Source organism: Epinephelus fuscoguttatus, linkage group LG16 (assembly GCF_011397635.1).
Source record: "Epinephelus fuscoguttatus linkage group LG16, E.fuscoguttatus.final_Chr_v1".
Taxonomy (NCBI): Eukaryota; Metazoa; Chordata; class Actinopteri; order Perciformes; family Serranidae; genus Epinephelus; species Epinephelus fuscoguttatus.
Window position 1 is genome coordinate 29,880,972 of NC_064767.1, and position 16,482 is coordinate 29,897,453.

The 16,482-nt window shown below is 40.2% G+C and overlaps 1 protein-coding gene across 2 annotated transcripts; it reads left to right on the forward strand.

Moving 5' to 3' along the window:
* Positions 1-3,270: 3,270 nt before the first annotated feature.
* Positions 3,271-15,530, forward strand: mocos (molybdenum cofactor sulfurase). 2 transcript variants are annotated; one of them, XM_049601127.1, is made up of 15 exons: positions 3,271-3,674; positions 3,763-3,852; positions 3,960-4,026; positions 4,134-4,778; positions 4,888-4,964; positions 5,093-5,292; positions 5,401-5,517; positions 5,603-5,974; positions 6,081-6,243; positions 6,375-6,462; positions 6,843-6,964; positions 11,727-11,823; positions 11,969-12,110; positions 12,206-12,310; positions 12,414-15,530. In XM_049601127.1, the coding sequence occupies exons 1-15, from the start codon at positions 3,563-3,565 to the stop codon at positions 12,516-12,518; spliced, it is 2,502 nt and encodes an 833-aa protein (XP_049457084.1). In that variant the 5' UTR covers positions 3,271-3,562; the 3' UTR covers positions 12,519-15,530. The 2 variants fall into 2 exon arrangements, 1 of the variants encoding a protein (XP_049457084.1); XR_007451343.1 differs by lacking the exons at positions 11,727-11,823; positions 12,414-15,530.
* Positions 15,531-16,482: the final 952 nt, after the last annotated feature.

The following is a 16,482-nucleotide window of genomic DNA, read 5'->3' on the forward strand; positions in this document are numbered from 1 at the left end:
TTTTATAAGGGACTTTTCCAGGGTTAACACCAGGTTAGGTTGGAATTAGGGGTTAAAGAAAGGTCAGCAACAGCCAAGAAAACTATAATTGAAAACTTGAACAACAGTGTATTTTTTGTTTCCAAACTGCAAACAAAATCCACAACAAAGCTATCAAAGCTGTCAAGGGCATGGGCGTCTGACAAAGTATGTGACAGTTATTTCTATCCTTTCAGAGACCATGAGATGATCAGGCATTTCATGCCAATCACTTGTGACTAATTTCCTCTCCTTCATGTACCTTGTGTGTCAATGAGATTAGGAGTTGGGGATTATATGTAATGGGATTACTGTAGAGCGATTACAGAGACGTGCTGGTGTAATCAGTTACAGTTACTGAAAGCAGGGTAGATTTCAGATCAAGAATGCCTGAAAAATCAAAGGAAAGGGGTCATAGTTGCGCCAATTTTACCTAAACTGAAAGAAAGTAGAGGATAAATATAATATACACATGGTTCTTTCATCATTAGAGTTCATAACACTCCATAGGTCTAGTAGTAATCATTTCACTAAAATAAACTTTCTAACCATAATTTTTTAATAAGATTTTGAATGTAAACCATTTGAAATTAATTTACTCATTAATGTGCTGTGTGTGTCAGTGAGAATAAGAGTCAGGGATGATATGTATTGGGGTTACTGTGACTTGCTGGTATAATCTACTACAGTTACTAAAAGCAGTTACTGAGTGTAAATTTCACATTTATGTAAATGTATAACCTGAAAAATGAGGGGAGGGGAGTATAGTTGATATCCTTCTACTATGAATGAATGGTTTTGAAGGATAAATATAATATTCATGTCGGTCAATATCTGTGTTTAACTTTAATGTCTAACAGATATCTGAAAACAGCAGGTCACCTTACATTTACTCCTCAGGATTTCTATACCAAATCATGATTAAAAGAGTAAAGTGCCTGTGAGGACTGCAAGATGAAGGTTTATCTAGAAAGTGAGAGTAATAGTTTTTTTAATTTTACATTTTAGAAGACTTTGTGCATTTGGGCATCGGGTTTAGGTTGGGAGTAGGGTAAAACAATGAAGATCAATAACAACTGACCCATAAAAAACAGGGTGAGGGGTACCTTGAATGCATGGCAAAAAGGATAGGCCTGCCTACATTGATTTTTATCATCATTTGTGGTTCGCTATAATAAAGCTTTTCAGGCCTGGTAGCCCACTCAAAAATTTGATATATCAGCACGTATCAAAATGACTTATGTGTCAATATTTGTTTCTCATCAATATCCAAAGCATATGAGTCATATATGTGTGTACATGTATATGATGATGTCAAATTTTCTTTTTTTTTCTTTTTTTATCAAAGTTTCATGTGTGTCCAATGCATTTTCACAACTACCAGGATCTCTAATAAGGAGGAAAAAATCCCAAAATATTGAAAATATGACATTTCTTTGTGTGTGTGGATTATTTTGTCTTTATGCTTTGGATTAAATAAATGAGCTGATGTAAAGAAACAGGTTTTTCATACCTTACTTTGTGGCTGCAATCCTGCAGTATCCTTTACTTGTGTATGTACCTTTACACATATAAGAACAAACACAGTAGATACTTTGTCTTTTCAAACATTTTGCAAAACTCACTGAAAAATGTATCTGACTCTTCATTATCGCTGTTCATATTGTACATGCCTGTTAAGTACTGCATAGCCACATTTTCATATTACTTAAAATTACAATAGATACTATAAAGCCTACATGTTTACGTTATGTTATGTTTATGTTGAATATATAGGTATATATTGCTGATGCATACTTGATAGTGTTTGTGTTTATGTCTGGATGTATTGTGCTGTTGGAAGATGGCGGGTTTACTTACTGGATGTTTGGTTCATTCTTGGTTAGTGTCTGAATAATCCCATGAGGGATAGGTCGTGTAAATAACGAGACTTGAAAATAAAATATTCACTCCTGCATTCATGGACATCGGAATTACAGACATAAATATTATTGTGCCAAAAACTCAGATTCACATACTTTAAGTTGTTAAGTGTGTGAAACACATATTTTTTCAAAATACATACCCATACTTTTTTGTCAGATATTAATATAATGTACACTTGAATGATGTGAAATAATCACTAATCTTACTACCATTTTGAAAATAAGCTTCCTGTTCCTCTTCACTGGTGTTTTTCTGCCAGGTTAGCTGCTATTTGAACTTTATTTAACACTATCTAATGTTTCTGAGAGCAAAATGCTAAAAAATATCCCAAGAATAGTATAACAAGTTATGGTCGGCATGGATGGATTACTAACGAGCCTTCAAGGCACAGGTCCGGGGTCACGAAGTGTCAGGGGCCCCTGGCCTTCACTTGCAAAATGTCACTGAAATTAACAAGGAGAGACCAGGAAGAGACTCAAAATGACCTCAACGAGATGCAAAGAAACTGCAAAGAGACACAGAATAACTAAAAAATGGACCAAACCAAAGACTCAAAGAAACATCAACAACTAAAAAACAACAGTAAAAAAAAAGCAGTGAAAAATGACTACAAAGCAACACAAAATGACAATAAAAGACACAAAATAACCTAAGAGTAGGGATACAATAATATGAGATTTTTATGGTATGATAACTGTCTCAGAAAACATTGTGGTTTCACAGTATCATGCTATAACAGAATTTAAATTATTATCAGTCAGAAAGACCCTTCAATGACTGACAAATGAAAGGATTATTTACGTTATTATTATTAACGTTTTATTACCATAATCCCAATTTGAAGCCATTTTGTTAATGGAAGTATGTGTAAAAGGTCTTGTTTTTGAAAACAACTAAGATAACGGGGAGATTATCTGCTTTTTCCCCCAATATCGTAGATAAGCAAATGTACACGGTATGATAGCCATTAACTTTTATATCACAGTATACCTTAAAACCAGTATATTGCCGCAACCCTACCTCAGAGACATAAAATTACCTCAGTAAAACAGAAAATCACCTCAGAGACCCAAAGAACTACAAAAAGAGAATACAACCACAAAGAGACACAAAATGGCCATAAAGAGACACAAAACCACAAAATGATGCATAACTGTTACAAGGAGATGCAAAACCACCACAAAGTCTGTGTGTCTTGCTCCTATGAGAAGTGGTTGTGGTGGTGGTGGTTGCGGGGGGGGGGCGGCATATCTGTGCCCAGGGGCCCATTATATCATAATCCGCCCATGGTAGTGGAGGAAATGTAGTTTAAAAAAAAGAAAAAGCTTGTCACATGATTGCGAAGTAGTTACTACAAATATGGCTCCATTACAGCCGAGTTTCCATCTCGACAAAATCTTATTATGTCAACATGGCTACACCACTGTCATGCCAGTAAACAGTCTCGAGGGTTGCATGCACGAGGGCTGCAAAGGGAGGAGGACTTTAAAGCTCAGCCGCTGACCACCGGACTTCGACCCTGAAAATTGTCAATGAGTATAAAAGTAGTTGTTTGTGTTGAAACGCCTGCAGCTGCCCCGAGGTCTGCTCCGTAGCTCTCTGCAGCCGAAAGCTGTCGATGGATTTCCAAAAACTTTGCACTTTTGACACCTTCAAGCAGCTGTGGAGTCACTACGGTTATGGAGAAAACTTCCAAGACGTGATTGAGCAGGAGTTCACACGGATTAAAGGTAATGCTTGTGTTCAGTCATGAGCAGTAGTGACAGACTCGGTGTCGTTGTCTGACCGCCTACATGGCTGCTCTTGTCTTGCAAATAGGAATTACATACCTGGATCATGCAGCAACTACTCTGTACCCTGAGTCTCTGGTCAGGGACTACTTCCAGGACATTTCAAGGAATGTGTACGGTGAGAGAAGTCACATAAAATTTTCAAACGTTACGTTTATGAGTTTATTTATTCTTTATTCAGTCATAAAACTCAAAGCATTTAAGTATTGTTATATGTCCCAATAGGAAACCCTCACAGCCATAACCCCAGCAGCAGACTGACGCATGACACAGTGGAGAGGGTCAGATACAGGTAAACTCCATTCATGCCCTCAGAAGCATTTATAATAGGCCCCTGCGACTCCTTTGAATGGTACTTTGCTGGATCAAATGAGTGAAAAACAGAACATTTTCTTACAGGGTATTGCAGCATTTTAACGCTACCCCTGAGGAGTACTCTGTGATTTTTACTTCTGGTTGTACAGCCACACTCAAATTAGTGGCTGAGAGCTTTCCCTGGAGGCCACAGACTGAGAGCGAAGCAGGGAGTTGCTTCTCCTACCTCACTGACAGCCATACCTCTGTAGTCGGCATAAGAGGACTGACTTCTGGCCAGGGGGTGGTTGCCCTGCCTGTCTCCCCGCAGGAAGTGGAAAACAGGGCAAAGGATGAAGCTCAAGGTGAAGATGTTATTTGCCAGACACCGCACCTCTTCTGCTATCCAGCACAGAGCAACTTCTCAGGGAGGAAGTATCCCCTTAGCCATGTGAAAGGCATCCAGGCGAGACGCCTTTACCCAGCGTGTGGCCACCACGGCCGCTGGTTTGTGCTGCTCGATGCAGCATCTCATGTCAGCTGTTCCCCTCTAAACCTACAGGAGTGCCCTGCTGATTTCATTCCCATCTCCTTCTATAAGATGTTTGGCTTCCCCACAGGTCTGGGGGCCCTTCTTGTCCGTAACGACACAGCAGGCATACTAAAAAAGACTTATTTTGGAGGAGGCACAGCAGCAGCTTACCTTTCTGGAGAAGATTATTATGTGCAGGTGGCAAACATTTCTGACAGGTAAAGTACTGTACAGCCTGCCAAATCTTGGCTATTTTCTGAAAGCTTACACTTCTATTACTGCTGCATTGTCGTCTAAAATGCACTGTTTTCTCCCTCCTTGATAAAGATTTGAAGACGGGACTGTCTCTTTCTTAGATATCATTGCTTTAAATCATGGTTTTGAAGCTCTTAACAGGATCACAGGTAATGTAAGAGCATTCATGGGAAAACATTAAACACTTGTTTAATAGCAGAATCATTATACAAGTTACTCATGATCTGATTCAGGTTAACATCAATAGTATCCCTTCATCTTCCCTTTTTGCCTTCAGGGGGCATGCACAACATCCAACAGCACACATTTGGCTTGGCACGCTACACTTACATGCTGCTGTCAAGTCTTTGCCATGGCAACGGGCGACCAGTGGCTCAGATATACACCGAAGGCCAGTTTGAGAGTCCAAGCACACAGGGCGCAATCCTTAACTTCAACATTAAGGATTCTCATGGACAGATAATTGGATATTCTCAGGTACATTCAATAAAAGGGTTTCTTTCTGTTTGACTGTAGTTAAATTACTGCATGTTTATGCGTAGGCAGTGCTGGTGAAAATGAAAACAATTCCTCTGTTGCCCTCAGGTGGACAGAATGGCCAGTCTTTACAATATCCATGTGCGCACAGGTTGCTTCTGTAACACCGGTGCCTGTCAGTTTTTCCTCGGGATTACCAATCAGCAGATGAGGAGGAACCTGCAGGTTAGTGATCGTGGAGTAGGAAAAATGTCAAAGTCTGTTAAGATCACGTGAAGGTAGAATAAAACAGTGTCTTTTTCTCTTCAAGGCTGGCCATGTCTGTGGAGACACCATCGACCTGGTGGACGGCCAGCCGACCGGATCTGTACGTGTGTCCTTTGGCTACATGTCGACATTTGAAGACTGTCAAAAGTTCCTGAACTTTGTTGCTGAGTGCTTTGTGGAGAAACCAGTTACAGTGGACCAAGTGAGACTAGAGAAGCTAAAAAAAGCCACAGCAACAACCCAGAGCCTAAATGAAGGAATCAAAATCACTAATGGAGAAATATGTAAAGTAGATGAGAAGGAGAAGGCTGCAGAAGCGTCATTGAGAGGATTTGGACACAGAGACTCACACAGAGAGGCTTATACTCTGACCAACATTTTCATATATCCCATCAAATCATGTGGCGCCTACGAGGTTTGAGGATAACCCAAACAATTCTTTCTTTAACTTCTTTTCTGTCCCTTTCTGTCCTATTTCTTTCCCTCTGCTTTGCTTTGACTCTGTGCCATTCTTCATGCAGGTCCACAACTGGCCGGTGGGACCACTGGGTTTACTGTATGACAGAAGCTGGATGGTAGTGAATGGAAACGGCGTGTTCCTGAGTCAGAAGAGAGAGCCACGCTTATGCCTCATTCACCCACAAGTCCGCCTACCCTCAAACAAATTGCTCCTGCAGGCATCAGGTCAGACAGTCCGTCGGTGGCTCACTGAAAATAAACACACCGCTTAACTAAAAGAAATTTCAATCAGTTGGATTTTCAGCCAAAAATTCTCTTTGTTAGAGGATTTATATTTTTTTCCCACTGCCCTGCAGGGATGGATACCATTTCACTTCCCTTGGAAAGCAACAATAAAATGCACACAAGCTATCAGGTGTGTCAGAGTAAAGTTTGCGGCGACAGGTGAGCTGGCAATGTTAAAAGATCTGAAAGCTGCAGGATATACGGTGACACATATCATTTGTTGTGTATTTTTACCCATATCGATGCATTCTCTCACTCCATATTTCTCGATGCTGCCTTTCTACAGTGGATGGCATTATAAGGTCTCTTCTCAATTTAATTAAAAAATCGTGTTATTCACCGCTTTTATTGAAAAAACAAACAACAAGCAAGCGATGATATTGATCCCCTCAGATACCCAGATGACAAGTCACAAGTTAAAAAAAAAGCTATTCATCCACTGATTCTTGGATTAGATGTCGCACCAATAGCAAGCAGCATCAAACTCTGTATTTCCCTTGGGCCTCCAGAACATACAGTAATCCTCCTCCTTCCCCCAGGGTGGAGACTGTCGACTGTGGGGATGAGGCTGCATCATGGCTCTCAGAATTTCTTGGACAGCCATGCCGCCTGATAAGACAAAGTCCTGATTTTACCCGAGACATGAAGAGACCTAGTGGAGGTACCTATATAATAATCTTTTCTGTCAGGATCTATATCTTTACCCTGAATTTATCTGTAATATTGTTCCATCCCAGGTCACATATCCTGTTAATACTACCTGGTTGTGGTTGTGACCTTACATTACCTTCTGCTGCTCACTTGGTATTTAGAAATGTTATTTTTTTTTTCTGTATTTGCACCTTTCTCTGTTTAAAAGCTTCCGTTTTATTACATAAAAAAAATATACATTCAGGTTGGGGTTGTGTGATACAACGATATATATTAATTTTTGAATATACAGTGAGATTAATCATTAATAGCTAAATAATATCTAGTTGTCACATTTAGATAAACATACTTGGAACATGACTGCTGATGTCTATGAAGGAAGTTTTTCTCATAGGGCTGTGAAGGCACTGATACATACCATCAGACAATATATATTTGTAAAACATTTTGATATACGTACCAAGGTAGCCATTAGTACTTCGATAGTTTTATATGTGTATTTTAGGTTTTGTGTTATGGTTTGTCGTACTCAGCCTGTGAAGGAGCTCTGTCAAGTCTGGGAAAATTACCCTGATGATAGCTAAGCTCGGGCTTAGAGGGAGATTTTCAACACAAAGCCGTTACAAACTGGCAATGAGAATATTTGAAAGCTGTGAGTATTTACCATCCAGGGAGGATCTATCGGGTTGCATTCTGGGAAGTGTTGGCTCTTGTGTTTTTGGAGCTTGACTTAAACTAAGGACTAAAAATTGGGATTACCTGTGCTGCACAGATTTCGTCTTTCTCCAGATCTGTCTCCTGAAATACCCTGACTTGTACAGCTGATGTACATGGGGCACTGATGCGTCATGTAGGCTGTGCACAACAGGGTTTTTACTATATACACAGACTTCGTCTTTATAGTGTGTGGTTGCGTGCCATGCCTGCTGGCTACGTGTTGAGTTTTGCCAAGTTAAAGGGAAATTTCGGGTTATTTCAACCTGTCTCCTATCATCCTAAATTTGTTTCAAGTGACTAGTGACATACAAATAATAGCTAGCATGTTAGCCGTTAGCCTAAATACAGCCGGGGCGCATAGTAGCGTCAGACCTGTTAAAACTAGGGGTGTAAATCACCAGCTTCATCACGATATGATATTATATCGATTTGTTTGGATGACGATACGATGTTTGCCGATATCGCAGTCTGTCACGATACAATTTCAATTTGATTCGATTCAGGAGCCTGCGATCGATATGATGCAATATCATATGCCCATCAAACACAATCATTTACATCAGCTCACAAAAACAGCTAGAATATGATTTGACCATTTTATTTCTGAGCTCTTCCAGGTATCAGGCATTTAAATGAAAAACAGTATTCTTCTGTAACAAAAAAATAATAAAAATAGACCTGTTCACTAAAATGGTGACACAGACGTGCTATGTGAATTTCAAAATAAAGGTGTATCTTTAAGATGATGATATGGATCGATGTTTTCATTTTGCATTGATGTAATTGGATCGTTAATCAATGAATCAATGTGGATCGATGTATCGTTACACCCCTAGTTAAAACGTAAGCGAACAGGCATACTTCAAGTGCAAAGTTAGTCCACTAAACAAGCTTTTTTTCCACAAAGACCGCCTCATATCGTTAGGATAAATGTCAGAGAACATATAGAAAACGACATGTAAGTGTGTTGTCTTACCTTACCGGTGTGCTGCCATGTTTGTTGTTTACCATTTAGCTCTGCTTTCCAAAGCGCGGCTGAAATATCGCGAGAACAAGCAGCAATCTCATACCGTGCCTGAAATCTCGCCAGCTCTAGATAAAGCCCAGCTGGATACTACTCCAGGTGGAGGTGTCTCATCCTTGGTCATATCCAGACCTTGAAAATAAGGCTGCAACCGGTCCCATTCCTTGCAACAGAGGCATTCCTCTTCTGTGGGCACTGGGGCACAGCATTCACAGGTACACCACCAGTCTCCAGAGCTACGCAGCCTTGCAGCAGCCATTCCTCCTCTCTCGTCCTCTACCTGTTGCGCCTCTCTCTCTCTCTCTCTCTCTCTCTCTCTCCTCCTCTGTTCTTCAATTTCACGAAGCTCTTGGTCAGTGTATTCTGGCTCAAATAAATAAAGGCGGCCATCAAACTCTGAAAAATCAAATTCCTCCTCCACAAAGTCGAAGTCTGGCAAAAAGTCAGCCATTATTCCACAAATCTTTCATAAAATAAATGAATGAACTTTTCAGGCTACTGTCCGGTTCTGCCTTCCAGCTGTTGCTGCTTGTTTTTGCGAGATTTCAGGCAGGGTATGCAATCGCTGCTTGTTCTCGTGATATTTCGGCCGCGCTTTGGAAAGCAGAGCTAAATGGTAAACAAACATGGCACCACACCAGTAAGGTAAGACAACACGTTTATATGTCGTTTTCTATATGTTCTCTGACATTTATCCTAACAATATGAGGCGGTCTTTGTGGAAAAAAAGCTTGTTTAGTGGACTAACTTTGCACTTGAAGTATGCCCATTCACTTACGTTTTAACAGGTCTGACGCTACTATGCGCCCTGGCTGTATCTAGGCTAATGGCTAACATGCTAACTATTATTTTTATGTCACTCGTCACTTGAAACAAATTTAGGACGATAGGAGACAGGTTGAAATAAACCGAAATTTCCCTTTAATATGCAGTTGGTTATGCACGGTTCGAAAGCATGTAGGCTATATTAATTGGTACTGAATTAATTCCCTGGATCGTTTTAACCACAGGATGCACTAATTTGATTTATGTTAATGTAAAATGTAATCAGTGGTGGATGAAGTCAGGTCATACTTGAGTACAGAAGTACAGATATCTTACCAGAAAATGACTTTGGTAAAAGTTAAAGTCACCTATTAGAATAATATTTAAGAGTTAAAGTGTCTGATATTACTGTACTTTAAGAACTGAGAGTAAAAATACAAGTAAATGTTAATAATAAAAAAGCAAGCAGTCAGAACTCTGAGGATTATGAAGTGTATTTCTTCTTAACATGTATACAATAAAAAAACAAGGTCTGCTTTACAACTTCATTCATTCATTATCTGCAGCCGCTTATCCTGTTCAGGGTTGATGGAGGGCTGGAGTCTATCCCAGCTGACATTGGGTAAGAGGCAGGGACACCCTGTACAGATTGCCGTGCAGTTACCTGTGACAAATCTGTATCACCTTGAATCGTTACTCACCCTCTCTGCTGTGGAACGCCATTTACCGTTTCCATCATGAAGTCAGTCTCATCGTCGAGTGGAATGTAGTCGCTAGCAGGTGGTATCTTATCTGACATGCAGCCTGGGTATGACTGGAAATCTAAACTTAAATGCGACTTTGAGAGCACTTGTTTGCACTTGCCCTTACATGATTGATCTACGATCTAACATGCGAGCTAGGACCACTAATTCGTCAAACCTTATGATTTTATTTTGTAGTAACAAGGTAATGAAAATGCTTAGGACATAGAAATACATAGATACTGGGGTAAAACTTTGGGAGTTGTAGTAGAGTAACCCACAGGGTTGCTCTGCTGCATTGCATTGCCTCTGGTACAATGTGGTTTTCATTTTAATCTTTTGCACATGTATTTTATACAAATCTATGCCGTTTTTATCTGTTAGAGAGCTGCGGTGAGCTGCTCCGGGCCCGCATGGACAAGTGTGGCTTCTGTGGTCAGTGTATCAGCTTCAGTTGATTATAATGCATACGTTCTGCTGTGGGCGTGTTGCAGCAGATGTGTTGTGCTGCATCCGTGCCCTATGCATTTCGACTGTCAGTCCCTGGTATGAGTCATGCTGGATTGTACCTTTCCCATTATGCAGCCAATACATCATTTCGTTTGACCCAGCCTGTCTGATAAATGCCCATATCTTCCATCGTTTGTAATGCCGGGCTTTCTGTTAAATATTTGTAGACTCCAAATCCAAGCTGATGTAACCCAGATGACATCATCAAGATTATTCTCTCAGCCTTTAAAAATCTCCCTTCAGAGCCACAGGAGACATTATGCAACTATTTTCACAGTCTGACTAGTCCTCCTCACGACAAATATACTGACCCTCATGTGTGAAATCGGTAAAGTGCCCCTTTAATATCTATAACTGTATAATGCTTTTGCTGGTAATGTTGGATCAATGAGCTGCTCTGCTTTACAGCATTGTTGAATTCACAGGGTTCTTTTTTTTAACATCAATATGATGAATTGTCTCAGTTGTTCAGGTCTTTCACTGGATGAGCTAATTTCCACCTTGTTATTTTATCCATTAACAATTTATCCATTCAATTTCCATAATAATTACCATATCATGATGTATATATTGCTATTTGACAGAATGTCTCATAACGAGGTCCATTTAGTAGCTGTTCTGTAGCTTTTGATCATATCGCACAATCTTTCTCAGCAGATGGAGTTTGTCTGGTTATCAGTGAATTATAGATGTTCAACTTTACATTTTTTGGAGCATTTCAAGGACTGCTTGTTGGCTTAAATGTTGAGATTGATATTGTTGTGTAAAATTACATACACAGTGGTAGAAAATTGTATCCATATCGTCCACCTCCACATCACGTATGTTTAACTGTGAGTTTTTAATAATATTGACAAATCTCTTCAAGTCGCACTCACTTTTTCATCCTCTGTATTACAGCAGAACTTCAGCTTTCAGGTTGTGTGAGGATGCAGGCTGCGCAAACCAGAGATCACAATGTTTTCCTCAAATTGAACAAATCACTGGGGTAATATAAAGTCTTTCCCTTCTAGCTGCCACCTCCACATCCCTCTCCCTCGTGAATGAAGCTCAGTATCTCATGATCAACCGTGCCAGTGTGGAGCTCATTCAGAAACTAATGAGGAGCAGGTTTGAAGACATGATGTGGTATTCAAAATACGCAATGCTCGAGTGAAAAGTATCAGGATCCGTCGACGCCTGTACATTTACATTACTGTGGATAATTTACGTAGCGCTGCAAAATAACATGCAATTTGCACATTCCCTTTCTCAGGCAGGACGACTCTGAGGGCGATCAGCTCCTTGACACACAGAATGTCATTAGCCGCTTCCGAGCCAATTTAGTCATCGCTGGGGTAGAACCATTTGAGGAGGATAATTGGTCACACTTGATTATTGGCAACACTCGATTCGTGGTGAGCTGACACTTTGAGATACATGATAAAATCTTCAGATGCATTAAAAGCGGATATCTCAAAAATGAATGTGCTCTCTGTGTGATTAACACAAGGTCGTAGGGCAGTGTGGAAGATGCCAGATGATCGGAGTAGACCAGGAGACTGGGACCAAAACAAAAGAGCCACTAATGTCTCTCTCTGCCTACCGCAATAAGAAGGTCAGTCAAAAACAATTAACTGCTCGTTTATGTAGATGCTCTGTGTGTGTGTAGGACATGTGCATATAAGGTGAATCACTTTGCTTGCTTTATACATTTTTAGGTCACTTTCGGTGTGTACCTCACCCATCAGGTACCAGAGGGCTCCACTGAAGCCTGTGTTCTCTCTGCTGGTTCCTTTATACAGCCAGTGCCGCACAGTTCTTGAAGTAGTCATCTGCGTCTTTATTTATTTTGGTGTCGTCTTTGGTCCTAAGTGGTTATTTTTGCACTGCATGTCCTAAAGATCACCTGTCAAACACTGCGGGGAGTTCTGTAGATGTTGCTCTTTAATTTGTCTGTGATGCCCTGGTGGCTTTTGTCCTCTCAAGTATCCTTTTCATACCAGGGCATTCAGATTTCATTTTGTCTGAGTCTGTTTTGATGGGAAATGAATAAGATTTCTAGATTTCTTCCCCAGTGGTTACGTTCTTAAAATGTGTGCAATAAAGTTGATGTATTAATTGCAATTATAATTTGAATGCATGACTATTATTTGAGCCAAAACATGTCAGCCTTGATGCAATAATCGCTGCTCATGGTAACCTCCCAGACAGTTGATCCTCCTCTGTTTATTCCCATGGAGGATTATATTGCTATTTATTCCAAACACACCACCACTGTTACTGCTGCTACAAATCTAAAACATATTGCTCCCTGTAATGGAAAAACCTACCAGACACTCAGTGTATGCTTTCAACGTGGTGCAGACTTGGACATCAGATGTTCTGCCAGAGAAAGTAATAACTTGATGCAGAGAGGATAGAAAATGTGTATTTTCTGGGAGTAAAGTTAGATATCTTGGCCACCAGAAATGATGTGCTCAGGGTGACATGCTTGTACATGAAGCACATACGTATGTGCTCAAATGATGTGTCAAGGTCTGGCAGTAAATTGTCCCTGTAAATTGCTCACCTATGGTGTTGTTACAGAGGGCTGTAAGAGGTGGCTGTTGTGTGTCCCAGGGTTTTGTGCTGCTTAAAGGACGTTAGCCAGTATGTGTGTGTTCACATTTCAAGCTGCATAGTGCACAGAAATAGGGTTGCACTACTAATTGAAATACTATCAAAATCACAGTATGGCCAAGTGCAATATCCAAATCGCAGCAGGCCTACAAATCATATTCCAGACCTAAGGGATCATGCTTGTTTCATACAGACCCCAGCAAAAAATTACATCATCATTTCTGTATTTTTATCAGTGAAAATAGAGTGCAGAATTACTATTCCCACTAAAATTCAACTCATATCATCATTGCAGTATCTATCAAAAATAAAAACTGTGATTTTTTTCTTGCATATTGTGCAGCTCTACATAGAAATAGATTGCATATGTTAGGGAATAGTAGGACATGACTGTACAAAGTGTCTTAGTAGTGTGTTGGACTACAACAAACTTGGACAGCTTCACTGCTGCTAGAGGGATGAACACCATTCTTCCAAAAGATATCGCTTCACGTGATTTTTACAGGGTATAGTATATGACTCATTTTCATAGCTACTCATTAAACACTTTATTGACTCTTCTTTTTCATTAACATCCATCTCTTCTTCCTCCTGGCACCAAACACTGGTACAGTTTCTGGAGACTAGGGCCTGTTACAACATGGGGAAGTTGCAACAGCTCTTATTCCGCCAATCAGAAGATAATTTTTAACACATTGCAACACGTTTTCATCCCAAGTCGTCACATATCACCTCTTTGTCAGTGGTCGTTTATATCTACCCATTACGCACCAGGTATCCTTCTGCGTCAGCTGTTAACTAACGTTCCAGAATGCCACTACCAACACAGACATCAACAAAAGCACATGGTTAGGTTCAGGCTACAACAGCATGTTGTTGGGTATGAAGAAAACATCTTGGTTTGGGGTCCACATTCATACAGGAGGCAACCACCTGGCTTCTGAGTGAAAGTTTGGGGTTTGCTCAACCCATCCACCAACCCTCACACCCACCCTGTAGGGACTGTCCAGCTCCTTATATTACATCATTACTGGCAGAGTCTCAACCTGATGCTGTCCAGAGGTGTATCATACAGCCGTGACAGGTGCCATCTGGCAGACAGGCAGTGTATCATAACACTGTGAAAGGTTACGTCCAGTTACATTCTGACGCTGCCCTGCCGCATATTGTACCACCACGAAAGTTGGCTTTTGGCTTCAGGAATCTGTGGTCAAAATCACTGACAATGCGACGGTATTTGATGACTTTGGAATGAGAACAAGCTGTTGGAACTGTCCCCAGGATTGGGATCAGTTGCAACCACAGATGGTATAAATAATGGACACAACTACTGTGATGTCACCCACTGGTTTGTAAACTCCCATTTTGAAGACTCAAGTTCGGCATTTCGGCCATCGTCATTTTGGGGTTTTTTTGGAGCCAGAAGTGGCTTTATTTGGACGAGAGGTTAGAGCTGTGGAGGAGTGAGTGGTGTTATCTGATGTAGCAAGGCCTTACAGATGGCCTGTCACGGTAGCAGCCCCGCCTTTAAATATGCATAACCTTGAGCTTTAATGAAATGTAAATGGGTACATTATGAAAAAAATAACACCCTGTACAGTTGTCATGAATGTTAAAATTAGCAATAGAGACTAAAACCATTTTTTATGTCTGCAATAAAGTTGTGCATTTTAACGTTGGTGTCTATGAGGATTTACTCCAGGGGTGATTCTAGGATCAGAGGTTTAGGGGTGCTGAGCACCCAGAGAGCTGCCCGTCCAGGCAAGCTGCCCGGCCAGGCAAAATTTCACTGTTTTGTACATTTTAACGCAATTTCATTCCCTCATTTGTGAAAAAAAGCACAACACTTTTTGGGAAAGTCTGTGACTAAACCATCAAATCTGATCAAGGTTATTTAAATGCTGAGCCACAGCAAAAGAGGAATGGATTGGAATCATAAAAGAAACGTATTCTAACCCTAATTTCTGGGGGAAGACAACTCATTTTGATACAGCAGCTCCTCAACATACGCATAGTATGTATGTTTCTGGAGTAAACCAGCCCCCTATAGTGAGTACCAAAAATACCAAAAATGGACCTTGGGCTTATTTTTTGGACTTTAATTTGAAATGAAATGCACAACATGTAACATTAACTCATTAACAGTAATTGACTTTTTCAGTGTTTGTCTCTGCCTTTTTCCTTCTTGTCTGTATTATATAATACAAATACATAAATAAAAATACACTTCAAAAAAAGCTGTTGTATTTTTGTTGTGAAAATATTACGTTTCAACCAAGTACTGTACGGTTTTGACACTTTTCTAGCTTGTTAAAAAAGGACATACAGTAACAAAAAAATCTCTCAATTTTTAGGGGTGCTGGGATTCAATTTAGGGGTGCTTCAGCACCCCAAAAAATGGGCTAGAAACACCTATGATTTACTCTGTTTTGGAGGCAGCCTCGCCAAAACCACGTTGGCTGACTTGTGACAAATGCTGGTTGAAGAATGGGATGCCATCCCACAGCAGTGTGTGACCAGGCTGGTGACCAGTATGAGAAGGAGGTGCCAGGCTGTATGGTACTTCCACACCCCACTGAGGCTCCTGTTTGTTAAATGAATAAATTGTTAAATTGCCAATACGTCTTGTTTCTTCAGACTTCAGTCATCCAATCCACCAAACAAGAGTCAACAGCTAAAAACGCTGTTTGGCATTGGCAGAGAAGATTTGGCAAATTTTTCATGGGCACAACCCACATACTCAGCTGCTGCTCATCCCACAAAATGCATGTTCCTTACAAATGTGGCACCATTAAAAAGGGAAATAAAAAGGATTTCCAATAAGATTCATTGCCAAGAAGCACTGTTACAACAAAGAAATAATCTACCAAACACAAATTTCCTTACTTTTTGTGCTTAGTTTATATATAAAGGTTGGTTTAGTCTCAATAATCTCTGTGTGACTGAGAGAAATACAAAATTGTTGCAGCTATCCCCAGTCTCCCCTACACTGTGCACTGTGACAGTGCTTGTTGAGAAGTTTCTAATTGTTTTTAATTTAGCGATGTTTTGCTTTCTTTTCTTAAATGCATGTATGTTTTATTTATTTACTTTTTTCATTTGGGCTTTTGCATGAACCTAGCAAAATGTATATTCTTTTAATTAAATAAAAACACATTTCACTCCCAG

Coding starts and splice junctions, on each gene's coding strand:
- mocos (XM_049601127.1), top strand. CDS start 3,563: ATGGATTTCCAAAAACTTTGCACTTTTGACACCTTCAAGCAGCTGTGG. Junction 5,293..5,400: donor AGATAATTGGATATTCTCAG/GTACATTCAATA, acceptor TGTTGCCCTCAG/GTGGACAGAATGGCCAGTCT. Junction 5,975..6,080: donor AATCATGTGGCGCCTACGAG/GTTTGAGGATAA, acceptor TTCTTCATGCAG/GTCCACAACTGGCCGGTGGG.